At 34.7% G+C, this 27,449-nt stretch overlaps 1 protein-coding gene across 1 annotated transcript in view; it reads left to right on the top strand.

Moving 5' to 3' along the window:
* The window catches only part of EIF3E (eukaryotic translation initiation factor 3 subunit E), a 43,279-nt gene extending 16,470 nt beyond the window's left edge, over positions 1-26,809 (top strand). Inside the window, exons 7-13 of the mRNA XM_008689257.2 lie at positions 195-319; positions 8,528-8,654; positions 9,478-9,579; positions 10,869-10,978; positions 24,992-25,094; positions 25,379-25,513; positions 26,621-26,809. Coding sequence (XP_008687479.1) covers positions 195-319; positions 8,528-8,654; positions 9,478-9,579; positions 10,869-10,978; positions 24,992-25,094; positions 25,379-25,513; positions 26,621-26,659 — 741 coding nt within the window. The 3' untranslated portion in view covers positions 26,660-26,809. The remainder of the gene's footprint in view (positions 1-194; positions 320-8,527; positions 8,655-9,477; positions 9,580-10,868; positions 10,979-24,991; positions 25,095-25,378; positions 25,514-26,620) is intronic.
* Positions 26,810-27,449: the final 640 nt, after the last annotated feature.

The following is a 27,449-nucleotide window of genomic DNA, read 5'->3' as shown; positions in this document are numbered from 1 at the left end:
GACTCTTTCTCAGATCAGGAGATAATGTATAATGCTGAGGTTCGTGCAGAGGGTCTAGGGAATAGGACTTAGATCATAATGGCCATAGAGCATACCTCAGAAGGTTCTCATTTTTAACTAAAATTCTGAGATCAGCAATGTTTATTCTCTTTCCTCTTTCTCCTATTTCCTGTCTGTATTTTTTAACCCTGTAGTCTGTGAGCTCTCCACTTCAGTCCCTTCAGCAACGAACATGGCTCATCCACTGGTCTCTGTTTGTTTTCTTCAACCACCCCAAAGGGCGTGATAACATAATTGATCTCTTCCTTTACCAGCCACAGTAAGTTATTTCACTGTATAATTCTGGCTTTCATTATATGAAATTACATGGATTTTTTTAAACTTAAAAATGTACTTCTAACATTTGAATTTGTTGTCAACCTTTTTTTTCCCCTTGTACGTGGTAGATTAGCTTTTTAATTAAAAAAGTTTACATGGAGCACATGGTGGCTCAGTTGGTTAAGTGTCTGTCTTTGACTCAGGTCATTATACCAGGGTCCTGGGATCGAGTCCCACATGGGGCTTCCTGCTCAGCGGGGAGCCTGCTTCTCTCTCTCCCTCTGCCGCTCCCCCTGCTTATATCTCCTTCCCTCTCTCTCTCTCTCTCTCTTTCAAATAAATAGACAAAATCTTAAAGAAAAAGAAAACGCTTACATGTGACTCAAGTAAATTATTTGAAAAAAGCGTACGTTAAGCCTGTTGAAGTGCTATTTAGTGTGCTTCCTATGCGAGCAGAATAGGCATCATGTAGAATCTCAGGCCTTACCCTAGAACTAAATCAGAATCTGCGTCTTAACAAGATACCAGGTAATTAATACATTAACTAAAGCTTTAGAATTAGGGCTCCAGGCCAGATTACATGGAAGAAATATATAAGTCCCAGAATCCTTTATATCATTATGCTCAATTATCCAGCTTTTGGTGCTAAGAAATTCACTAGTAAATGAACTAGATTATTCTGTTGTTAGCTACAAGTCATTTTTAAAAGTTTATTTTTCCATTTGAGCTTAAGTGCCTTTGAATCTTCTCGTTTCTTATTTGATTAGAAAAACAGAAGACAGAACTGCTTGGTGGAACACTTCAGATATTTGAAGATAATTTTTCTTTATCTCTTCTTTCAGGCTAAATTTCTATGGTTTTATCAAATGCGTAATTTTTCAGACTCTTAAGTATTTGGTTGCCCTTCTTAGATAACTGCCAGTTTAGCCACAGTCGTCTTAAAATACGGATCTTCAAAATTCTAGGATTGTTACTTGAGTTTTCTAGATTACAGGGGCAGTGTTAGCTTCTTGACCTGTATGTGTGCATATTCTATAAACACAGTTTAAGATTGCAATAACATCAGCATTTGCTTCATGGTATGGCTTATATTGACTATATTATTAGCTAAACTTCATATGAACATTCTTGAGCCATACTTTTGTTATACGTTAACCTAAATGAAGATATAGTTGTTACATTTCACTTGATTTCTGTTTATTATTTTCTGTTAAATTATGATTTTAACATTTTTCTCTAAAATGCTTATATATTTTAAGTTATAAAGGTATAGCTTAGAAATAGATGGTGTAATACCCTTCTGAATTAAAGCATCAGTGAAGATTGAATAACCTGTTTTTAAGTTGTTTTGTAATTTTCAGAGTCTTGAAAATAATATCTATGGCAATATTTTTGGATAGGTTGATGAGATAGTCTAAACTGAGTCACATAAATAAATGTGACTTTAATTAATAAATGTATTTTAATGTCCTTTAACTGCTCGTTTTAATAAGATTTTTAAGACTTTAAAATATTTGACCTTTTCAGTGAAGTTGTTAACATAATCAATAGCACTTTGAATTTAAGAGAAATTTAAGTTATTAGTGGTAATACAGATGAGAAATATCCAGCCAACTGAGAATGCCAGTAATTTTTTTTTTAAAGATTTTATTTATTTATTCGACAGAGATAGAGACAGCCAGCGAGAGAGGGAACACAAGCATGGGGGGTGGGAGAGGAAGAAGCAGGCTCCTAGCGAAGGAGCCTGATGTGGGGCTCGATCCCATAACGCCGGGATCACGCCCTGAGCCGAAGGCAGACGCTCAACCGCTGTGCCACCCAGGCGCCCCGCCAGTAATTTTTTTTTATGGAGAATCAGGGAACCATTTTTAAATGGTGTGTATTCTGTTCTCGGCATTAAATGCTAAATATTCCCCTGACTCTGGTAAAAAGAAGCAATTCTAACAGAAATAGGCCTGTTTTATTTTTTATATTAACATTGCAGTGTAAGTTCAGTATTAATGTATGTAGTCAGTATTGTAATGACATGATACCCACCACCAAACATAGGCAGAGGGGGTTTTCTAACAGGAAATTGTATTTTTCTTTCCTTGAAAAAAGAAAAAAAAACCTACATGGCATTAGGTAAGATAAAAGACAATACATGATCTTTGCATCCCATTTTAAATATAAATGATAAGAGGTGAAATTTTATAATTAGCATTGTATTTTTTTGTTAAGAGATATCTTATAGTACTTAAGTTTGCCTTCTAGATTCACTTTATTCACTAATGTGTACATAATAGCCTCATTCTTTTTTTTCTTTTTTTAAGATTTTATTTATTTATTTGACAGAGAGAGACAGCCAGCGAGAGAGGGAACACAAGCAGGGGGAGTGGGAGAAGGAGAAGCAGACTCCCAGCAGAGCAGGGAGCCCAATGTGGGGCTTGATCCCAGAACCCTGGGATCACACCCTGAGCTGAAGGCAGACGCTTAACGACTGAGCCACCCAGGCACCCCTGTATATATACAGTTTTTAAATTGTATTTGTCTAGTATATGTTTTGCTGTTTGCTGAATGCCATGATAAATTGTTTATAATCTGAAAAATTATATAAATCATAGTCTGTATGTTGAGTTAAGTAAAAGGCTAGTGGGAAAGATGAAAAAAAATTGTACACTAAAATGAGATCCTATGAGGGTGTAATATTGGTTCTGGGCTTTAGCATAGTAAGCTGAGCAACTTTATTTGGCAGTATCTTAAAAGGTAGATTTATGAAAAATAAAGCTGAACCAGCCTCAGAAAGACTGATTTATAAAACCAGAATGTCATCAGTAATTCATAATGACAAGTGTAAGTGGTAAGAGTTCTGACCCTCTTAAGTTTAACACATAGGAAGCCATGTAATAAAGAGAAGGTTGCTTTAAGAGTACTTGGAATCAGAATGGGAAGGTAATTTGTGACTGGACTGTTAATGGCACCATCAGGTTAAGCTGGCCTAATGTATCTATCTTCACAATAGGACTATTGCACTAGGACCAGATAATGAATATTTTTTGGCTTGTCACCATAAACATTTGGACGGCCATTTCCGAGATTTGCTTTTTTACTTCCCTTTTCATGATTCCATTGCAGATCAGTACTTCTGCCTGTGTTCCTTCCTCCATCCCCCAGTCTGATTCAAATATGTTAATATCTTTTATCAAGTTCTCAAGTCTTCCTCATCTGGTAGCTTTTTCTTTTCAGAGATTAAATTGATTCATCTCTTTCTGCTGTGGTGCATTGTTTATTTAATCTTCTCAGGGCAGTGATTCTTGAGAGGTACCCTTTTGAGAAGTACTTTTATGCAACCATTACATTTTAGAAGAGGCTTTTTTATTTGTGATACAATTAAAATCTCATGCAGTAGTTGAGACACACCAGTATTGGATGAAACTGGAGTATCCAGGAAAATGAGTAATAAATCATTATGAGAAATTTGGGAATGTCGGTTGGTAAAATAGCTATGTACCTGTTTTTAATGTTAAACTATCTATGCATCTTATAGAAAAGATGTTTTCGGAGAATTTTAAACAGGAATTAAGGATATATTTCTCAGTATTTATGGAGATAAACCAAACATGTATTCAAATGAAAAGAGATTAACAGTAACGTTAGTATTTTGTCTCTGTCCTGATTACTAAATTCTGTAAGATTGTCTTCAGAGTTGATTGATAGCCCCAAAATCAGTTGGGGGAGGAAGAGCCTATTCTGAATGAGCAGATTTGACCCAGGCATTGGCGTGTAACACCTGGCTGTAATCCTGACACTTAGGGGATGGGTTAAGGGTAAGGACAGCTCTTCCTGAAGTAAGCCATAGGAACCATTAGGAGTTGGCTTTCCGTGATACTACTTACTAGTAGACCCACTCTCTGTGTTTTTTGTAGTTACATATGTATTTAGAAAGGAGCATTAAATTTAACAGGTTCCTTGAATATTTTCAAGTAATGAAAAGAAGCATGTGAGCAAGAAAAATAAAAGTATTCAAACCCACTGTGAAAATTCTGTGGTACAGTACAAGAGGGGGACAATATGGATCAATTCCTGACAACCTTATGGCTTTATGAAATTTAAAAGGCATATAGAATATGTTTAATTAATTAGTAGAACCATTTGTTATGGGCACTAGAAATACAAAGGTAGTTCAGTTGAGATTGCAGAAAGTGTTAAGATAAAAATCAAACTGGGGCGCCTAGGTGACTCAGTGGGTTAAGTGTCTACCTTTGGCTTGGGTCATGATCCCAGGGCCCTGCTCAGTGGGAGGCCTGTTTCTCCCTCTCCCTCCGCTTGTGTACTCTCTCAATCTCTCTCTCTCTCTCTCAAATAAACAAGTAAAATCTTAAAAAAAAATAAATTGTTGAGAAAATTAAAAGAAAAATATTTTGTGACATGTGAAATATGAGACTACAGTTTTAGTGTCCATAAATTTTTGTGGGAACACAGCCAGGTTCATTGATATATATAGTGTCTTCGGCTGCTTTTGAACTGTAAGGGCAGAGTTGAGTTGTTGTGACAGAGCTCTTACAGTGTTGTACTCTTGTTGCCTGACGCTGCTACTCAGTGCATCATGAACCCCAGTGATGCCGTGCGGCAGTTACACCTGGCCGATGTTTCAAGGGCCTTGTATATTACCATACTGCAACACTGGGTTACCAGTGCAGACTCATCATGTCAAAACAAGAAAAGTGAACTTCAGATGTGCTTTTAAGGCACAGCGGAGTGGTGATTATTTTGTTTGAATTAGAAAGCAAAGCATTGAATTGACACTATAGGTATGTTGAAAGAATGCAGTTTAATTCACATTGCAAGATTGTAAGCACTCATTATAATATTCCAACTGACAGCAAAGCAACTATCAGAAAAATTAGGAAATTTAAAACAGAATATCTCATCATAGCAGAATTTCCTCACAAAAATTAAAATGAGGCTTCAAGCAGGTAAGTTTCTGAGTAGCTCTTGTTCAGCCAGATAGGGAAAGCCACTTACCAATGGTGATTCCAAATCATGTTTAGTTGCAGCAGCCAAAGAAATAATGTCCAGAAAAAATAAACTTGTTTAAAAATACTAGCTCTTTGATGAGAACAGTTACTCAGAGTTGAAGTTATCTGGAGCAACGTCAGTCAATTAAAAAACAAGGCACATGATTTTTAGTGATTTTCCTTGGCTCTTGAGGAGTCAATAGATGTTACCAATGTGGCTTAGTTGTTGATTTGAGGAATCAGTGTTGGATTTGAAGTGCCTAAGGAATATGCCATTATGTCTGTGTGGAGCAGCGACAAGTGAAAATATTTTCAAAATTGATCAAACACTCATTTAATACAACCTGAAGTGGAATCTGCTAAGATATGTTTAAACTTGGTGGCAAATATATGTGGAGGGAAAAAAAGGCTGTTCAAAGCCTATGGTTATTCATTGCATTGTTCATCACCAGATCCTTTGTGGAAGATACTTGAATCTGTGGTGTATTCTCTCTCTTCTTTCTTTTCTTCCTTCCTTCCTTCGAAAGTGAGCAAGCTGCGGGGGCCGGGGGCGGGGGGTAGGGGCAGAGGGAGGGGAAGAAAGAGAATCTTAAGCAGGCCCCACACCCAGCGTGGAGCCCAACACCTGTGTTGATCTCACCACCCTGAGATCTTGCCCTGAGCTGAAATCAAGTGTTGAACATTTAACTGAGTCACCCAGGCACCCCATGTGGTGTATTTTTGAATCATTTTTGTCAGCAGTGAACTTAATTTGCTGCTGTGGACTTAGCTGTTACCAGTCCATGAATTTTTATCAGAAGTAGAATATCTTGGCTTTCTCTACTTAACGATAGTTGGGTGGCTTAGCTTGGGGCAAGATTGAATTTTTTCTGAATGAGAAAAATTGCCCTTAAACATTATTATCAAGCCTTGGGTGGCTCTGGAATTAACTTTTGCTGTAACTTGTTAATGTTTCTTAATTCACCCTAAACTTACAAAACAAAATAGTATTTATATGGAAAACTGTATTGCAGTAGTCACTTTGATGACAACTAACATAGCATGAATAGCAAGTAATGTCCAGCTGCTTTATATGTTTTCTGTTCTTTCACATGGTAAAACAAGAAAGGAGACCTTCATTCCCACACAGATTTATAGCAGATATATTTTTCAAGCTCAAATTATAATTCCAGAAAGTTTTAGACCTCATTGTGAATACAAAGGAAATTTCCATATTTCAAAATTCACTTAACCGTGCTATTGAATTGGAAGTGATTTATCTGTAGTGTAATGATACCCTAAAGGACAATATCAAAAGAAGAATTTAACAAGAGTTCTAGAATGCCTTCCAGGTGATAAATATGATAAATTAAAATCATATTTCTATCAATTAGTATCAGTTTTTGGTAGTACTAGGTTCATGAAAAACATTTACAAAGACTGAGTATGTAAATTTTCATTACAGAACAGCATTAACAGATAAACATTTGCAATAAATTTTAATGTTAGGATCTCTAACTTTGAATACAGTTAAGCAAAATTATCCCCAGTAGATAAATTATAAAAAATCATACTCCACTATTAATATTTTGGGTTTTATTAGTTAAATATTTTGGAAATTTTTTTTTCCATATAAGTACCTGTACAATATTCTCAATTGTGCCTCCTGGCCTGCAAAACCTAAAATATTTATTATCTGGCCTTTTACAAAAGTTTTGCTAGCCCCTGCCATAAACTCTTGAAAAGAGTGGGATATGATTTCCCAAGAAGTTATCCTCCATTAAAAACAATGACGATATAGGTGATGCAGTGATATAAAGCTAGGATAAGTAAAATATGTTTAACATCTTATATAATAAACTTAGTTTTTTAAATCATATGGATAAGTTTATGAGTTCCAGAAATGCTTACTAAAATTACTTACTTCACAATCCGTTTTGAGAAAAGCAGTCGTCCTTTCCTGTGCTTGTGCATGAGATCTCTGGCAAGAGAGTAGTGAGACAAAGAATTATTTGAATGAAGATTGCAATTTAAAAATTTCTGCCTGAAACTCAGGCTTAATTTAGTTATTTTTTCCCAGAAATTAGTTTATTCTTGAGTGAGTGTTGATTCTTTTTATTCCCTGCCTTGTTTAGAGGGAATTTAAGGAGGGACTAAATATTTTTAATTGTTAGATTACTATCAGATTCTAGTGTCCTCTAAGGAGTTCAGATAACATTTTATGAGGAATCTACTACGTGATTAAATATAAAGATGTATTAATATAGTCTAGAAGAATTTGGAAGATAAGGTATCTGAGCTGGATCTTGAAGGATGGTTAGAGTGTAGGCTTTCAGAGAGATGTGTTTGGGGGAGCAATCCATGTGGAGTGAGCTTTAAGAAGTGAGGAAAACAGGAAGCAGTCAGTGACGGTCTGGTGGAAGGTGAAGCTCGATGGTACTTTGGGGATTATATATTCAGCCAAGAGGAATGGACTTTATTGACATATATTTCCAAAATTGGCATAGTGCTTGACACTCAGAGGTACTTCTTGGATAAAAATTAGGGAGCTATTTAAGGAATTGAGTAGGAGGAATACAGGATAAACACCAAATGACAGAGGGTGGCCAGCTGCTGATCATCAGAATACCAGGATTTGTTAAATATTAGCCAGGGCCCTATTGACATTTGTCTGACATATAATCCTTACTCTCTGATTCCCGGTGCTACCAATTTAACCAAAGCCTTATAATACTCTGTTTCCTTCTCCCTGTAGTTTTCAGTCTTTCATCCTCTGAATCTTTATTTAAGTGCCTCACTTTCTGATTATGATGACTGATTTGCACGTAGAAGGTTTTCACACGTTTTTTTCCAAAAGGTAAATGACGGAAATCATAGCTTAGCAGTCTTTTAGAACAGACTGACAGCGTGTATAGGGGCTTTCCAATATCCTTTTACTTAACAATAATAATAGGATTTTTTACCTCTGAAGTGAGTCTTCCAGTTCACTTCAGACTGGGGAATGCAAGCTGGCATTCTCTGCAGACTTCTGTTTTTTCATTTCCTTGGAGGAGATGGTCCTTATAATAATCATTCTGAAGTATTTTCAGTCTTATGTTACTGAAGCAGCAGAGTGTAATGGGCCATTCAAGTGTTTCTTTAAGTCACACATGGTTAATTACAGATTTAGAGAAACTGGGTAAGTTATTAATATTAAATTTAAAAAATATCAATGTCTTATATTTTTATCTTAGGTATCTTAATGCAATTCAGACAATGTGCCCACATATTCTACGCTATTTGACTACAGCCGTCATAACAAACAAAGATGTTCGGAAACGCCGACAGGTGCTAAAAGATCTTGTTAAAGTTATTCAACAGGTAAAAACTAAAATCTTTATTGGGTTTTAAAACGTGTCTAAACTAGATCTAACATTTGTTTCTAGAGTAGGACTCTTGAGGTAAAAATGTTTTAAAAATAGGAGAAAGGATACATGCAGTATACATAGAGAAAGAGGAGCCCAGGATACTCAGATGGGCATTTACTCTAATTCCAAGATATACTTACGTTAGATGTGGTATGAATGAATACTGCTCTCTGCTAGGTGGATACTTAGTATACGTTGTATATTAGTGTTGCCTTTATTGTAAAGAGTGAAGGAGATTTGGAGCCTGGCACTCACTGTTTCTTGGGAGATGGCTTACCTACATAATTCCAGAGTAGTGATCTTTACTTAGGATATAATATTAATAGTCCCCAAGTTGTAAAAAAGCTTCAGCCCTACTGATTGATTTTTAGTGAGTTTCTTAGCAATAACTGCAGGTTAGAAAAACAGTTTACTTATTTTACCTAAGAATAAATTTAATACAAAAAGACAAATTCAGCAGTGTATGAATACCCTTATACTTGGGGATGTTCATCACTGTTTATTGACTAAGGGAGACTTTTGGCAATAGAGGAACTTGAAAGCCTTTGGAATGGTTCTAGGATGAGCATTTAGAGAACTCAGTCTGGAAGGCATTATAAGCTTAAGGTGTGGCCTGGAATCAGGATATGAGCAATTGCTTCGAGAAGATGACACTAGGTAATTTGCTAGAAATTAATGGTGAAGGAGGAGAAAACAGGAAGATTGGGATATTCTAGGGGCAGTCTGGCACACAGTGTTGAATCTGATCCAGCTTGACCTTTGACTTAATTTTACAGGAGTCTTACACGTATAAAGACCCAATTACAGAATTTGTTGAATGCTTATATGTTAACTTTGACTTTGATGGGGCTCAGAAAAAGCTGAGGGAATGTGAATCAGTAAGTATGAATTTTTTTACTTATAAATTAATAACATTTCTTTAATGTTTGGATATTGTAAGAGTTAGCTTGCAGTGTTTTATTAAAGTAATTAGATCAGAAACAATCTTAAAATATGATTGATGGTTTAGAAATGTGCTAGGGTAAAGACATTTTTAATGTTATTGCCATATGTGTATCCCTTTTGTTAGTAGTTTGTTAAAACATTGGTGGCATTATAAATTCACATACACACCCATAATTCCGTGTCTTATCCTATATAAGTAAATACGTGAAGTACTTCATATATATATGTATAAGATTGTATAGAATTGCACATCCTGTGATTCTCAGTTTGTTTCATAAGTGGGCCTATCTTCAGAATTTTTCACATGATTGTACTTCACATTTGCTTTAAACCAGTAAAACTATAAGGGTGTGAATTTTTTAGCAATAATGTCTGCTGTTGATTGGTAGAAACTAAAGTACCTTGGAGCAACCGAAAGAGATTTCTGTTTTTTTTTTTTTTTTATGTTAGTTTGCAGAGTTTTAGGAAATTAAACTAAAAACTTACCTTTTAAATGCATTTACCAAATCCATAAGTTATTAGTTGTCAGTTTCATTTTTGAACCTGAATGTTAACACAAAATACAAAGAGTTTGTTGAAGGACTAAGATTTTATTTCTCTAAGGAAAAGAAAATTACCATGTAAGTACAACTGCAGAGGTGATTTTCACACATTGGACAAAATATAAAATAGACTCCAATGTGATAATTTGTGTTCATATGGTTATATGCAGTGTTATGTATTGGTGTATATTTGTTAAATATACACTAATGAAGTTAAAATAGTCTCTTTTAATTATGATACTATCTGTGGAATAGGAGCCATCCCTTAAATTTTTTTCCTTTATTTCCAGGTCTACTTACTTCACAGAAATATGCATATTTTTAGTCTATTATAACTATTTTAAGAAGCTAGAAAAGATATGTTATCTACAAAGCATTTGTGTAGGATAATGGGCAGGACAAAGCTACTTTGTCACAAGGTTGCTCAAGTCGTCAGTAGAACAAGAAAACATGGCAGTGCTGAAGGTTTTTTCTTGTACCATTCATTTACTTCTTTATATTGTTAGAGGCTTGAACATAGTGTTCTAGAAAGTGCTGTGGTGTGTAGAACTTGTGATATTAGGTGGGAGAATTGTAGTAACTGGAACAATAAGTAAAGCACACAGGAAGTATTTTGGGTCACATTTTTAAAAATTGCTTGTTGGTGCTATTAATTTTTTTGTTATATTTTACATACATAGGTACTTGTGAATGACTTCTTCTTGGTGGCTTGTCTTGAGGATTTCATTGAAAATGCTCGTCTCTTCATATTTGAGACTTTCTGTCGCATCCACCAGTGTATCAGCATTAAGTAAGAACACCCTGATTTGATTTGTATTTTTCTACTTTTAAATTCCTGGAAATTTCCATTGACTGTAAAATTACACCTAATAGGATTCCAGTTAATTGGATTTTTATTTTATTTCCCTTTGCTTTAGAAGAAAAAGAAAACAATCTGATAGTGATTTATTAAAAATCCTAACTTTTGTTTTTATTTGGGGATGCCACAGACTCAGAAATACATTTAGCTTCTGTGTGTGTGTGTGGCATAGCATGATTTTTAAAAATGGTAACTTCAAGGCAGTATTATGATTGTCAGTTAACCTTTTTAAAGAGTGCTGTTATGTCCTATGTAGGAAGAAAAGAGAAATAGCGAGTTTTAGAATGGTTTCAACAGGAGTTCAAATAAGGAAGAAGTTAGTCCTTAGTGAATCGGAAATACTGCTGAAAGACCACATTTGGTAATCATTTCAGTTAATTGAGTTTTTTATTTAATTATATATTTGAATTCTCATATAGTAAACTCCTGTAACATCCTAAAATGTTGAAACATGGAAAGTATGGTGAATTTCAGTTGAAATTTTCTTTGTTGTGTGAGAAAATTATTGGCGGAAAAATTGTGAAACTTATATAACCTATTAGAAACTAATTTTACATATTAGAATTTGAAAAATAACTAGCGCCCTTTTGGCCACAGATGAAGTCAAACAGTAAATATGGTCCGTAAATGTTTAAAAAATTACTTTAATGTTTGCCTCTTTGGAATTGTGTGTAGACCAGAGTTTTTCTTTAGTGCCATTTGTTTTTGCTGAGGCATCCATACTCGTTTGCCTAATTTTACTGGGTTGTTATTGAAGTGGTTTTTCAGAGTTAGTAGTATAGTGTAATCATGGGGCTTTTCCTATGGGAATTTAAAGCCTTGACCAGTTTTATTAGTACTTTATTATTGCTAGCAAACATATAATTTAAAAAATCTGATTCTCTTAAAGAGTACATGTAAATTCCTAATATGTCATTGTTTGTGAAATAAAGGGATGAATCATGTGGGATGCTAGTGGACAATAGATAACTGAATTCTTGCACTTTTTTTTTTTTTTAAGATTTATAATTCAGCCTTGTGAAAGAGGGGTGCTAATATTTTGTTTTTTCCTTGTGGACTTTCCCCCATTTCTCATTACAATATGGTCACTTGGGTGTTTTGTTTTGTCTAGAACTTATTTAATTATCCCTGTTATGACCCTTTTGAAAGCAAATTCTCATTTTTATATCTTTAGCACCTAGTATACTGACTTTGTACAGTATAGGTATTCAAGAAGTATTTGTTAAATGAATAAATTTCTTTTCTTTGTATTAGTGAATTTGTATTTTTGGCCATGATAATGCTTTTTCACTTGGGTGTTTGCTTGGCCATGATAATGCTTTTTCACTTGGGTGTTTGCGTCTGAGGTACCATGAGTAAGAAGGTTTGTTCCAGTTCTGACTTGTTCCCTTTATTAACTCTGGGACCTTGTATTCGTTATTTTATGTTTACGAGATTCAGTTTACCGTGTTTAACAGTAAAATAAAGTAGTTGTCCTGTGTACTCGAGAGAGAAGTATAGCTCAAAGGAAGTAATAGAGTGGATAATGCTTCCAGAAGCTTTTAGGTGACTTTATCATCACTTAAGAATTTTTTAAAGCTGATTATCAGTGTAGTTTTTATGTTTTTCCTTGATTGCTGTAGTTCTTTGATTCCTGTAGTTTTTTGAAAGTTTTGGACAAAGTCTAAAACATTTTCAGACTAAAGTTCTGTGGCTTTCTAAAGTCCAGAAATCTTTTCTCTTTTCCAATGAGTGTATCCTTTTTATATTAGTTGTTTAAATGTTTTTGACTACCTGTGGAATGTTACTTAACTAAGGTGATTTTGAATACATACATTAATGCATTTTATTCAAATATTAAGAAAGAATTTTAGAGTTGGAGGAAATTAAGCTTAGAGAGTTTCTGACCCAACAGTGCATAGTTACTGAATCATCAACAATAGGACTTTTTTCTGCAGTGATGGAAATGTTTTTACATCTACATCGTTCAGTGGTAGTAGCCAATAGTCATTTGTGGCTTTTGAGCACTTAAAATGTGACTCAGGTTTCAAGTTCTAGAACGATGGTTTTTAAATCGTGTGTGTGTTACAACTTGTTTTCAGATCTGGCATTGTATGTGTGTGTGTGTGTGTGTGTGTGTGTGTGTGTAAGTCAGATCAGAGCCCCTTGATGCTGTTTAGCCTAAATCTCTACTCAGCTTTCCTTCCGACTGCCGAAGTACTTCTGTGGAACCCTAAGACTCCTGGAAACACCATTTTCCCAAAAAAAAAAAAAAAAGATCCAGTACAACTCCTTTATTTTCTGGTGGTTTTGTAGCTCCTTATTTATAGCTGGAAAACTTAGGCTCAGAGACATTAAGCTGCTTAGGTCTTATTTAATGACAGAGCCTGGACTAATAGGTCTCTGACATTCATTGTATTTGTACCTCACTATAAAATCTTTCTTTTTCATTGTGCACAATTGATATTTTTAGAAATACCAGATTTTGACTAATTTGCCATTAGTCTTTTCACTAAAAGCCAGAGGATAAAGATGGAAACCATAAGTCATTGTTTAGCTTTGTGTCTCAGAATCATTATAGGGTTTTGTTTTGTTTTACGAATACAGATTCCCTGAAGCCACCTGAGACTTTTGGATCAGATTTTCTGAGTATACTCTATTATGATGTGTAACAGAGCTACACTATACTTTCAGAGTAGTTATTCCAAAGCACATCCAGGATTAAGAACCTGCATCAGGTTGCCAATTTTTAGGCACACATTTACAGCCTATTAAAGTAATGGAAAGAAAAATCAGTGATTTAATAATTTTAGTATATAAAGAATTAAGAATATAGGGGCAAAGTAGAATATATAGCTTTAGGTGAAAAAAGAAATACTCATCTTAGAGCAACGAGATCTCTGTAGGGTTCACTGGCGGGGGAGAGGGTGTATCCAGTGGTACTTAGTCCAGGAACTGGGCTTTTTTAAGAGAGAGAGAGAGAGCTTGCAAGCAGAGAGGGGGTGGTGGGGAGAAAGAAACAATCTTAAGCAGACTCTGTGCTGAGCGCGGTGTCCCCCAACACGGGACGCCCATCTCATGACCCTGAGATCACGACGTGAGCTGAAACCAACAGTTGGATGCCCAACTTATGTCTTCCAGGCGCCCCAGTTTTTTATTGTTTAAAGCTGTTTTAATGGGTTAGGAATATGGCTTAAAATAATGTTAGGCATTTAAGTTGGGCTTTTATAAATAACAGAAAACATCTTAATTCAGACTCCAAGGATTTGAAATCTATGATAATGATCAACCAAGCTTAATGTTTACCTTTAAACAGTACGTGGAAAAAAATCATTGTTCTGTAATCCAGGTTTTGAACCTAGCTATACAGAACTTAAAACAACAGTAACTTAAAAACGATAGATTTTCTGGCCTCACCGCAGACTTTCTGAATCAGAATTTCTAGGATCAAGGCTTGAGAATCTGAGTTTAAGTCTTCCCAGGTACAGTCAGCCTTGGGTAGAAACATTGCTCTAAATTAGTGATTTGTAGTCCTCACAGCACATTAGCATCAAGTGGGAGGCTTTTAAAAAGAAATAAACAAAAATAAGGGATGACTGAGGGGTGGGTACCTGAATGGCTCAGTCAGTTAAGCATCAGACTCTTGATCTCAGCTCAGGTCATGATCTTGTGGTCGTGGGATTGAGCCCTGTGTGGGGCTCTGCGCTTAGAGCAGAGCCTGCTTCAGATTTTCTCTCCCTTGCCAAGTGCTGCCACCACCACCACCCATCCCCGCTCACTCCAATGCACCCTTCTTAAATAAATAAAATCTTAAAAATAAATAAATAAAAAATAAGGGATGACTGAGCCCAACCCCTAAAAATCTGAAACATTCTCTGGGAGGAGATCTTGGCATCTATATTTTTTAAAAGTTCTTCTAAATCTGATGTAAAACCTCTTTTCTTAATTACACCTTTTATTTTGAGGTGGTTATAGATTCACATGCAGTTGTAAGAAATAAAGAGATCCCCATTGTTACTTACACAGTTCATATTTCCAGTATAACATCTTGGAATAACATCTCTCAAACTGTAGCAAAATACCACGACCAGCATGTTGACATTGATACATTCTTATCTGTTAACCATTTCTATAATTTTGTCATTTTAAGAATATGCAGAAACTTTTTTAAAAGGTAATGTTCACCTTTCCAGAAAGGGTAAATACACTATGTGTCATGATTATGATGTAATTAATAATAGCAGTATAACTAGTACAGGTGTTCAAAGAAGGAAATATTACAAACGTGAATGAGTGGCTCTTCTGATTAAGCACTGGTTAGAAGATAGGGAACACACCCTCAGAGCTTTAAATCCAGATGAAGAAACATACTAAATAAAGATAAAATTACAAATTATGTTAGGTGTTGTGAAGAAAAATATAGAGTAATTAGAATGACATGAACATAATTTGTGTGTTGGAAAATCAGAGAAGTAATTTAGATTGAAGCTTCTCAGTGAACCCAGATAACTCACTAAATGGAATATTTTTAAGCTGCAAAGTAGACTCTNNNNACTGTATACTAATTCTGACAAATTATTTCATTCACTAGTTTGCGCTGACCTATCTTTGCCTCTAATTAATCTAAAATTATTTGATATTCTATCTTTTGGGGGGTTTGAGGGGGAAGGGTTTGTCTCTGTCCTATTTTAAATGCTGAAGACAATAGTACGTATTATAAAACCGTATAGTTTATTAAACAGCTCTTTCTATTTGTGATTTGGAACATTCTCAGTTGATAGGTTTCTTGACTAATGGCTGTAAGCACATGTGATAGTCATATCTTTATAAAAATGCATACTAAGAATGTTTTTATCAGTTTATATACAACCTTATAGATTTGTAGGATAAGTTACCAATCTGTTTACCATAAAGTATGCAACATCTGTCAAAAAAGATTACTATGGTGGGGTTTAATTTAGTATAGCTGAATAGTTTATCAGATATGGTGTGTGTCTGAAATTTAAAAGCTGTTCTAGAATAATTCTTGGACCAGTTTTCAATTGTAGATAAAAACAAAGTATGGAAGTAATATTTTGAATGTGTGTGATAAACATGTTGGAGCATACATTTATATAAAATTTTTCTTTAGAGAGTTAGTTTGGCTTTTCACAAAAGAAGGTATTTGCCAACTACTCTTCATTTCTTTAAGTTGTGAAGTCATTCTGCTTCACTTAGATCTTCATTTTAGATCTTAATATTTTTCTTCAAGTTCTTATTACTACACAGCATTTTATATTCATAATTTATAATTATGCTTCCTGATATTAAAGAGAAATAGAAGGGTGCATTTCCAGATGGAGATAAAATAGTTTCAGAAGGCTTTTTGTATTTTTGTGTTAACTATAAAGTAATATGTGGCACACCTCAGACATGTTGTGGGTTTGGTTCAAGGCAACTGCAGTAAAGTGAATATCACAATAAAACTAGTCAAATGAATTTTTTGGTTTCCTAGTGCATATAGAAGTTGAGTTTATATTGTAGTCTTTTAAGTGTTCAGTGTAGCATTAGTCTAAAAGAAACAATGTACATACCTTAATTAAAAAATATTTCATTACTAAATAATGCTAACCATTCTCTGAGCTTTCAGTGAGTCATAATCTTTTTGCTGGTGGAGGGTCTTGCTTCAATTTTAAGAGCTACTGACTGTGATCAGGGTGGTGGTTGCTGAAGATTGAGGTTGCTGTGATGATTTCTTTGGACAACAGTTAAGTTTTCCACATCTCTTGGCTCTTCCTTTCACAAATGATTTCTCTGTAACATGTGATGCTTTTTGATAGCATTTGATACAGAACTTCTTTAAAAATTGAGAGTCCGTTCCCTCACCCTGGCCACTGCTTTATCAACTAAGTTTATGTAATATTCTAAATCCTTTGTTGTCATTTCCAGTAATCTTTACAGAGAGTAGATTCCATCTCAAGTAACTGCTTTCTTTGCTTATCCATAAGAAGTAACTCCTCATTTGTTAACGTTTTATCACAAGATTGCAGCAATTCAGTCCCATCTTCTGGCTCCACTTCTCATTCTAGTTTTCTTCCTTTTTCCACCACATCTGCAGTTACTTCCTCCACTGAAGTCTTGAACCTTTTAAAGTCATCTATAAGGCTTGAATTTAACTTCTTCCAAACTCCTGTTAATATTCCAGTTTGAACTCTTCCCATGAATCACAAATGTTCTTAATGGCCTCTTAGTGGAGAATCGTTCCTTTAAGGTTTTCAATTTACTTTGCCCAGATCCATCAGAAGAGTCACTATCTACGGAAGCTGTAGCCCTAGGAAATGTGTTTCTTAAATAATAAGACTTGAAATGATTCCTTGATCCATGGACTGTAGAATGGATGATGTGTTAGCAGGCACAGAACATTAATCTCATTGTACATCGCCATCAGAGCTCTTAGGTGACCAGGTGTATTGTCAATGAGCAGTAATATTTTGAAAGGAATCTTTTCCTGAGCAGCTCTCAACAGTGGGTTTAAAATATTCAGTAGACTATTTTGTAAACAGATGTGCTATCATACAGGCTTTGTTGTTCCATTTATAGAGAGCACAAGCAGAGTAGCTTTGGCATAATTCTTAAGGGCCCTAGGATTTTTGGAAGGGTAAATGAACACTGGTTTCAACTTAAAGTCATCAGCTGCATTAGCCCCTAATAAGAGAGTCAGTCTGTCCTTTGAGGCTTTGAATCCAGGCATTGACTTCTCCTCTCTAGCAATGAAAGTCCTAGGTGGCATCTTCTTCCAGTATAAGGCTGTTTGCTCTACTTTGAAAATCTGTTGTTTGGTGTAATCACCTTCCAGTTATCTCAGCTAGATCTTCTGGACAACTCCTAGCAGCTTCTACATTAGCAGCTTCATCTTGGGTACTTTATGTTATAGAAATAACTTGCTAACTTAAACTTCATGAACTAACCTCTACTAGCTTCAGACTTTTCTTCTGTAGTTTTCTTACCTCACTGAGCCTTCCTAGAATTAACAAGAGTTAGGACCTTGCTTTGGATTAGGTTTTGGCTTTAGGGAATGTTGTGCCTATTTTGATCTTTTTTTTTCAGACCACTGAAGATTTCTCCCTACCAGCAATAAGGCTGTTGGCTTCTTATCATTCATGTGTTCCCTTGAAAAATTATCTTGTCTCCCATTAATTTGAAATGCTACCCATATCACAATATTTTTTTTAAGATTTTATTTATTTATCCGAAAGAGAGAACACAAGCAGGGGGAGCGGCAGGCAGAGGGAGAAACAGGCTCCCTGCTGAGCAAGGAACCCGATGCAGGACTCCATCCCAGGATCCTGGGATCATGACCTAAGCTGAAGGCAAATGCTTAACCCATTGAGCCACCTAGGTATTCCTCCATATCACATTTTAAATTCTCATTTGTATGTGGGGCTTTTTCTGAACCCTTTTTAATATGTTATAATTGTCTCTTGATTCCTGAGTCAGGACCAAATAAGGTAGATTTGTAACGTGTTTTAGTATTCACTATACTCCCTAGAATCAATAATTGCCATTTTCCCCCTGTTTGCTTAGTTCTTTTTCTTACTGTCTTTATTATTAATTACACTAAAATACTCTTTGCCAGTTTATAAATCTCTTTGAAGATTGATTATTCTATCAGTTATATCTCCTGGGAAAAAATCTGGACTTGTTCTCTATGCCTTGGTGAATACCTGCCTCCCTTTGTCATTTGTTCTGGGGTTTTCTTTAGTCCGTGTCCCATGATAGAGCTCCAGTTTCATTGTCTTCCTTTTTTCTTGGTTACTATCATATTTTGATAAAGCATATCCTTCAATAGCTTTATAAGAAAGGTTGCTTTAGAGGTAAATTTTTCACATCAAATAATGTTCACTTTACTTTCATACTTGTATGATGGTATTGCTAGGCATGGTACTCTAGGTTGAAAACTACTTTATTCCAGAATTTTGAAGACATTGTTCTGGCACTTTCTAGCTTTCTGCTTTAGAAGTCAGAAGCCATTTTTATCCCTGGTCATATACTTTCCTCTCTAGCAATTTGAAGGTTTTTTGGATTTTTTTTTTCCCCTTTACCCCATTATTTTGAAATTTCACAATGATATGCCTTAGTATAGGTTTATTTGAACTCTTCATACTAGACTCTTTTAATTTGAAAATTCATGTGCCAATTCTGGGAAATTTTTTAAATTATTTCTTCAGTGATTTATTTTCTTTTATGTTCACTGTTTATTCTTTTTGGAACTACTGTTGTTTGAGTATTGGACCTCATGTACCAGGCTTCTAATTTTTTTAATCTTTTCTCCCCAATTTTCCATCTCTTTGTCTTTGTGTTCTACGCTGTGGGAGATCTTCTCAGCGTCTTCTTCCAAGTCTTCTGTAGGTTAAAAACAGATCTCTGAAGTCACATCTTTCAGTTCTTATTTTATAGGTGCAACTACAATAGTTTTTAATTTTTCAAAGGGTGCTGATAGTCTTTTGTTTTAGTGTTTTTATTGAGCTATAATATATAACATGTTAGTTTCAGGTATACAACATAATGATTCGGTATTTGTATAATTGTGAAATGATCACAGTATAATTATCATCCATCACCATGCGTAATTGCAGATTTTTTTCTTGGTGATGAGAAGTTTTAAGATTTACTCTCTTGGCAACTTTCAAATATGCAGTACAATACTATTAACTATAGTCACCGTGCTGTACATTATATTCCATGACTTATTTTATTACTAGAAGTTTGTACCATTTGACCCCCTTCACCTGTCCCTCCTCCCACCACCCCTAGTAACCACCAGTCTTCCCTGTATCTATAAATTTGATTTTGGTTTCTTTTTCTTTGCTTTATTTTAAGATTCCACATATAAGTGAGATCATATGGTTATTTGTCTTTGTTTTATTTCACTTAGCATAGTGCCCTCAAGGTTCATACATGCTGTTGCAAATGGCAAGATTTTATTCTTTTTTTCCCATTTTCTTTATTCGCTCATCCATCAGTGGAAACTTAAGTTGCTTCCATGTTGTGGTTATTGTAAATTAACTGCCGAGAACATGGGTGACATACATCTTTTTGAGTCAGTGTTTTTGTTTACTTTGGATAAATCCAGAAGTGGAATTACTGGATCATATGGTAAGTCTATTTTTAATTGTTTGAGGAACCTCTATGCTGTTTTCCATAGTGGCTGCACCAGTTTACATTTCCACCAACAATGTACAAGTGTTCTCTTTTCTCCACATCCTTGCCAACACTTGTTATTTTTTGTCTTTTTTTTTTTTTTTTTAAAGATTCTGGTTATTTGACAGAGAGTGCAAGAGAGCACAAGCAGGGGGAGAAGCAGGCTCCCCGGCCCAACCAGGAGCCTGATGCAGGACTCGATCCCAGGACCCTGGTATCATGACCTGAGCCGAAGGCAGATGCTTAACCAACTGAGCCACCTAGGCGTCCCTATTTCTTGTTTTTTTGATAATAGCCATTCTAATATGTGTGATTTTGATATCTCACTGTAGTTTTGATTTGCATTTCCCTAACAATTAGTGATGTTGAGCATCTTTTCATATACCTGTTTGCTGTCTGTATGTCTTTTTTTGGAAAAATGTCTGTTCAGATCCTCTGCCCATTTTTTAATCACATTACTTAGGGGGTTTTTTGCTATTCAGTTGTAGGAGTTCCTTATATATTTTGGGTATTAACTTCTTAGCTCTATCATTTGCAATATCTTCTCCCATTTGGTGGTAACTTGCCCTTTCATTTTGTAGATGCGTTCTTTTGCTATGCAGACTTCTTAGTTTGATATAATCCCACTTGTTTATTTTTGCTTTTGTCATCTTTACTTTTGGTGTCAGATCCAAAAAATCATTGCCAAGACTGATGTCAGGGAGCTTACCAGCTGTGCGTTCAAGTCTTTAATCATTCTTTAATCCATTTTGAGTTAATTTTGTCTATGGTGCAAGATAGTGGTCCAGTTTCAGTCTTCTGCATGTGGCTGTCCAGTTTCCCCAACACCATTTACTGAAGAATATATAATCAAAGAATATACAATTCCCCATTGTATATTTTTGGCTCCTTTGCTGTAAATTAATTTAACATACATGGATAGATTTATTTCTGGGCTTTTATTCTGTTCCATTTTGTTTTTATCAGTACCATATTGTTTTGATTAGTATAGCTTTGTAATAATTTGAAATCAGGATGTGTGATACCTCCACCTTTGTTCTTCTTGCTCAAGATTGCTTTGGTTGTTTAGGGTCTTTCATGGTTCCATATATATTTCTTACTTAACATATTCAATATGTTGTTGCGTCACTTGAGAAAGGAGTGCTTGTCAACTTAAAGATACATATAAGGGATATTTACACAAAATATTTAAATGTCTGCTTTAAGCTGCCTGTAGACAAGGTTGAGATTTTCTTTACAATCTGAATAATCAGGAAATTACTTTTGTGCTTAAGGTCTTGATCAAATTAGATATTTTTCTCCAAAATTCTGCATTTTGAGATTTTGTCTTTTAGTTTATTAATAAGCTGAATTATTTTAAATAAGACAAGCATTGTATAGGATAACTTAAGCCAACTTTTTCTTTTTGAGCTTAATTGGATTTATATTCGTGTTTTTAAATCTTCACTATTTTTGCATAAAATCAGTAGACTGTAAGAGAATTGTTAATTTTGAGGATTTCTGTCATTTAATTTCTTTTATTCTGTTTATTTTTCTGTTATTTAAAAGAAACTGGACTCTTGCCACGTTCTTTAATTCACTCTCAGAATGATTGGTAGCCTAGATAACCTGAGATGCCATCAATAATTTACTAATACCTCTTGGATCTTATTTCAGGTTTTGCTTTGACCTGATTTAATACATAAAGGATCAACAAGTACAATGCAAAGCAGTAAATCCCCAAAGTAGGATTATGGGTCAGAGCTTGCAGATACTTATGGGTCTTGATGCATGTTGCCATATTGCCCCTGCGATATTGGAATATGAGACAGAATATAGATGTAAAGAAAGGAAGGATGAAGAATTCTACGTGGAGTTATTATGCAAAATAGACTTTTCTCTCTTTTATGTTAAAAATCTGACCTTGAATATTTCCTTAAATAATATATCCCCAAGCCTCCAGAGTAGAACTAGTAAACTCTTTTGCATCTCACATAGCTCCTTCCACTTTTTCACCTTTATACTTTGATTAGTTTATATATTTTGGGGATGATTGATTGTCCTCTACTCCCCATCCCCTGGCTTAAACTTTATAAAAGTGGGAATAGACTGTATTTTGTCATTAGCATCTAACAGTTCATATTTTGTTGAATGAATGGCAAGAAAGGAAGATAATTGGTTTGGTTTGGCTGGCATGTGGTACTCATGGGGCAGAATAATGAGAGGTTGGAAAGTGAGGTTGTAGCTAAATTGTAGAGAACCATGAATGAGAAATTTAGAAGTTTGGATTGTATTGTTTTGGATTGTATTGTTTTGGTAGAAGGGCTCTGTTAAAGTTTTGAAAGGAATTCGGGCATAAACTAGTTAGTTGGCAATTATGTAAAATAGATTAAGGAGAGACTAGAGAGGTAGATTAGTTTAAAAACTGGGAAATAGTAATGGAGCCTAGAGGGAGTGACCAATTTAGAAATCATACAGTAAATATTTATTAATTGCCTCCTGTAAACTGCATTGTGCTAATTGCTGGATAGATAGCAGTGAACAAAGAAGCTATGGTGCATGCTCTTTGGTTATATATATAGTGTATCATGAAAGCAGATATTCAATAGAAAAAACTACAGCTATTATGACTGCTCCAAAGAAAATAGGGCTATGAAAGTATCAAACAGATATGTTATAGTTTGCAGAGGTGTCTTGGAAGGCTGATGAGGGTACTGGTTTAGCTGAGACTTACTTAACAGCTAGCCAAATGAAGAAGAATTTGGATGAGCCTTTTAAGCTGAAGGCAGAGTATATGCAAAGGCCCTGAAATGATTAAAAAGCTGGCATGTTTAATGAACAGAGAGGTTTAGAATGGCTGGTGGAGAGGAGTCTTCCCTGCAAGAGTAGAATGGTTAGATAAGAGGCAGTGGTTAAAAAGAGAATTCTAGGTCGCAGTTGTATATGGCAGCAGGAAGAGGAATCCAAAAGAATACCTAGGCTTCAAGACTGAATGTTTCATTAAAATTTTAGTTACTTAACCCTCCTAAACAGGTTTTATATTATAATTAAAAAACATGTTTATAATACCAACTCCACATAATTTGTAGCTTACTGGGAACAATTTTTCTGCTCTAATTTAAAACAAAATACAGTGATCTTAAACATTGGGGTTTTAATATATTTAGTACAGTTTCTTTTGTGCTTTTCAGAGTAAAATGCTTTTGGCCTCACTTTGAAGAGTTGTGTTTTGGTGGATGCAGGAGACACATAAAAGATAAATTGCTATAGGACGTGATAAAATAATGAATATATTTTGGAAAATCTGTTCTTTACCTTTAGAGTTGAGCTTTAGGTAAGACTATCAGATATTTGCTAACTATAGCAGTGGAAAGACAATGAAATTTACACATTTCTAAAATAAATCAGGCACCAGCAGGAAACACCAGCTGCGGGAATTTTTACCAGTCAAAAAAATGCCTCCTTGTTTAAGTGCATTGACACAATTCCCTATTTTTTAGTAGCTTAAATAAAAGGAGGGTTAGTAGAGAACAGTGATAAAGAGAATAAAATGAAATCCATGAAATTGAAATAATAGTCATGGATTAATTGTTCTTTATTTTTGCTGAGAATGTGTACTTAGAACAAAATTGATCGCAAAAACACAGAGAGCAAAATTTTGGCACATAAATCCAGGGAGTTTTATGGTTGAGTTGGCTCATATTCATCAAGATGTTTTTAACTCCAGGCATATTTTAAGGATAAATTTCAAATGATTATATCTTTGTGAATTTAGTTTGTAATTATTTCATTGATGACCTAACTTAATTTTTATATTTTGAATGAAATTCTATTAACTTTTTTTCAATAAATGTATAAAATAGGAATAGCACAGATACTGTTAGTCTCATGAGCTCTGGAATTACATAATTATGTGATTGCCAATGTCTTGACCATATTTTAAAATTGGGAAGGCTATCAGATCAGGAATTTTAGTTTATAATATTCTAAGGAAAGATTTTATTATTGGTATTCTAGTTCTCTTCATCAGATGAGTGATAACATTAGAGGACCTGGCAAGTATATAATGTCTTCAATGAAGAGAGGTGAAGAGAGAACACTTATGTTTAAACACCTATACATGTATACTCTGTACTCTTAAATACTATACATGCATATTCTTCCATCAGCTGAATGATTTACTTACCTACTACCAACGGATTTTTGTTAGTCCTCATAAATTAAATCCTGTAGTGGCCTTTTTCAACCCGATCATCTCCCTTGCTCCTTTTCTTCTCTCCCCCTCTCTCATTCTGTGTATATATTAGTCTTTCTCTTTCCTCTGAAATTCAGTGGCCACTTAGGTTATCTAATGTGCAATTCCCAGAGTGCCCTCAGAGTTTACAACACAAACATACACACTAGCCGTAAGGTTTGATTATTTCATTATATTATACTTACCACTGATGTTCCTTGTAGTAGATTTAATTTGTGTAATCATTATGCATCATAAAACCTTTTTCTCCCTTAGATCGTTATTAATTGAGCACCTGCTAACTGTAAGGTACTGTTCTAGAAGCCAGAAGATTTCTGTAAATGTGAAATATGATCCCCTCTCCTCAAGGATCTTACAGTCTGGTTGGTGAAATGGGATAGGTCATGCACAGTACAAGATAATAGCACAAACATGAACAATGCGGTTATACTGTTTAAAAGAAGGTGATCCATAAATACCTGAAAGTCCCTATGCAAGTGTGGTTCAAAGACTATGTACATGAAACTAAGTTTTTAGACTCTGTTAACATCATTTTTACTTTTTTTCATTAGCATGTTGGCAGACAAACTGAACATGACTCCAGAAGAAGCTGAAAGGTGGATTGTAAATTTGATTAGAAATGCAAGACTAGATGCCAAGATTGATTCTAAATTAGTGAGTATTAAATTAGTTATGTTACATCTATAAATTGCTGACTGTTTTAATACTTTTTTGGGAATTTTTCAGTAGGACATTTTATTCTGTTCTATTAAGAGTTTTTGCTTTGTGTTAAGGCAACAGCAGCCACCTGTTTTTTGTTGCTCGATGAATATTTCATCTCTGTACAGTGCATGAAAATGTGTACAACAGTCATGTAGTGTTGTGATGTCATGCTCATGACCTACCTGAAAAACTCAGTTGTAATATTATAGGATCAATTTCCCTCTGTCTCATTTTAGGGTCATGTGGTTATGGGTAACAATGCAGTCTCACCCTATCAGCAAGTGATTGAAAAGACCAAAAGCCTTTCATTTAGAAGCCAGATGTTGGCCATGAATATTGAGAAGAAACTTAATCAGAATAGTAGGTCAGAGGTAAGAACCACACATCTTCTATTTTGTCTAGAATTTATCAATAATGTAACATAATTATTACTGGACTTCATTTGAGAACGTACTAATATATTGGTTATATCTGATTTTGTATTTCTAACTGAGGGTGTGAACATTGTTTTAAAGATCTATTACTAAACTGAAAAGAATTTTTCTTAGATGTATTATATGTGTTAGTTAAGGAAACTGAAAAAATTGTGTTCCTAGTTTATTATATCTGTTTTTCTTTCCTTTCATTCTGCCTTTGTGACTTCTTTGACTCTTTTCCTAAGGGTTTACAACACAACATTTTGATACTGGCATGATAACTTACATGTGTAGACTTCTTTCAAGTGGTTGAAATTTGTATTCTTTTTAAATCTGAAGGAATACTTGTATAAAAATGTTGATCTTACTATCTGTTAGTGTTGATCTTTAAAAACTTGATTTGTCTGATACTCGTATTTAACTATGTCAAAAAAATGTATCCCCCCTTTTGGTAGAGTTTGTGCATATTAGATTTTAAAGGAACTTGAATGGCCTTGTAATTTTGGAATCCCAAACCAGTTTTAATGCTTTTTAGCCATTATGATTATATGTAACTGGAGGATAGGAAGTTTTTATTTTTAGGAAGCCCAGCTGCTTCCTAAAATAGGTGGACGTTCAGAGACCTCATGTGATTGAAGTTTTAACAAAAGATTCATGTCCTTTGAATAGTTATTCAGTTTTAAAAGAGAGATAGAATTGGGAAATTATACTTATATCTTTTTCCAACCAAGTCTAGAATAACTCAACCTAAAACAACTTTTATATAATGTTCTTTTCTGTATGCTTAAGGGTCAATTTGTATTGACTTTCGTTATAATATTGGTGATACTGTCATTGTTATACTTTATAATTGGTCAAAAACTGGTTTAGATGGTATTATTTTGATGTATGTTTTTTTGTTCTAAGTGGCACAATTGACATTTAGAAATTGTGGAGGTTGTTAAAATCTTAGTGGTTTGGGCTGGAGTACTAAAAGGAAATGCTAGTATCACTTTTTTCTAAGTTAACTTTGTCAGAAAGTACTTTCTTCTCACCTTGTCCATTTTTCTTTGTATGTTTTAGGCTCCTAACTGGGCAACTCAGGATTCTGGCTTCTACTGAAGAACTATATAAAGACAAGATGAAAAAACTATAAAATAAAGATGAAATAATAAGACCATTATATAAAGGGTGACCTACATTTTAGGAACAATTAACATATTGAGTATAAATTTTGGGGAATTTGAATAAAATTGGCTGTGTTTCATTTTATCAAATTGTTTTTAATTTCCTTGTGTATCCAAGTGTGTGTTATTTTTTAACTTTTCATTTTGAAATTATAGATTCACAGGAAGTTGCAAAAATAGTAGGGAGAGGTGTCATGAAGCCTAAACCTGGTTTACCCTAGTTTTTTCATCTATGTTACTATAATACTTATCAGAACCAGGATAGAGACATAGGGACAATGTGTACGAATAGCTCTGTGCCATTTTATCACTTGTATAGATTTGTGTAGCCTTCAGTACAGTCAAGATAAGGAACTATCTTTTTTTCTCCACCATCGTGGTGTGTGTGGTTGGCTGTTCCTGTCCATGTCTTCTCACAAGACTTGAGGATTAAGTGATTCCTGGCCAAGGAACAAAAGCAGAATCATCCCTTTCCCCATGGGATTCAGATGAAAACTGGTAAAATCAGGTACAGCTCCAAGAGGAGGCATGGGAGAAGAACCAGGCTGGGTCTATAAGGGATCACACATGAGGTGGCACACGTTTATGCTGCATGAAGGTCAGGTGCTCATATCCTGTCACTCTGTGAACATCACTACTACCTGAACAATAGGCGTTTTTATGGGGGAAATGATTTTTCTGTTACTATACTTCTGCACCAGTAGGTTTGTTCAGTAATAAATATG

The sequence above is a fragment of the Ursus maritimus genome, unplaced genomic scaffold (assembly GCF_017311325.1).
Source record: "Ursus maritimus isolate PB19 unplaced genomic scaffold, ASM1731132v1 scaffold_9, whole genome shotgun sequence".
Classification (NCBI taxonomy): Eukaryota; Metazoa; Chordata; class Mammalia; order Carnivora; family Ursidae; genus Ursus; species Ursus maritimus.
This window is presented reverse-complemented; position numbering and strand designations above follow the sequence as displayed.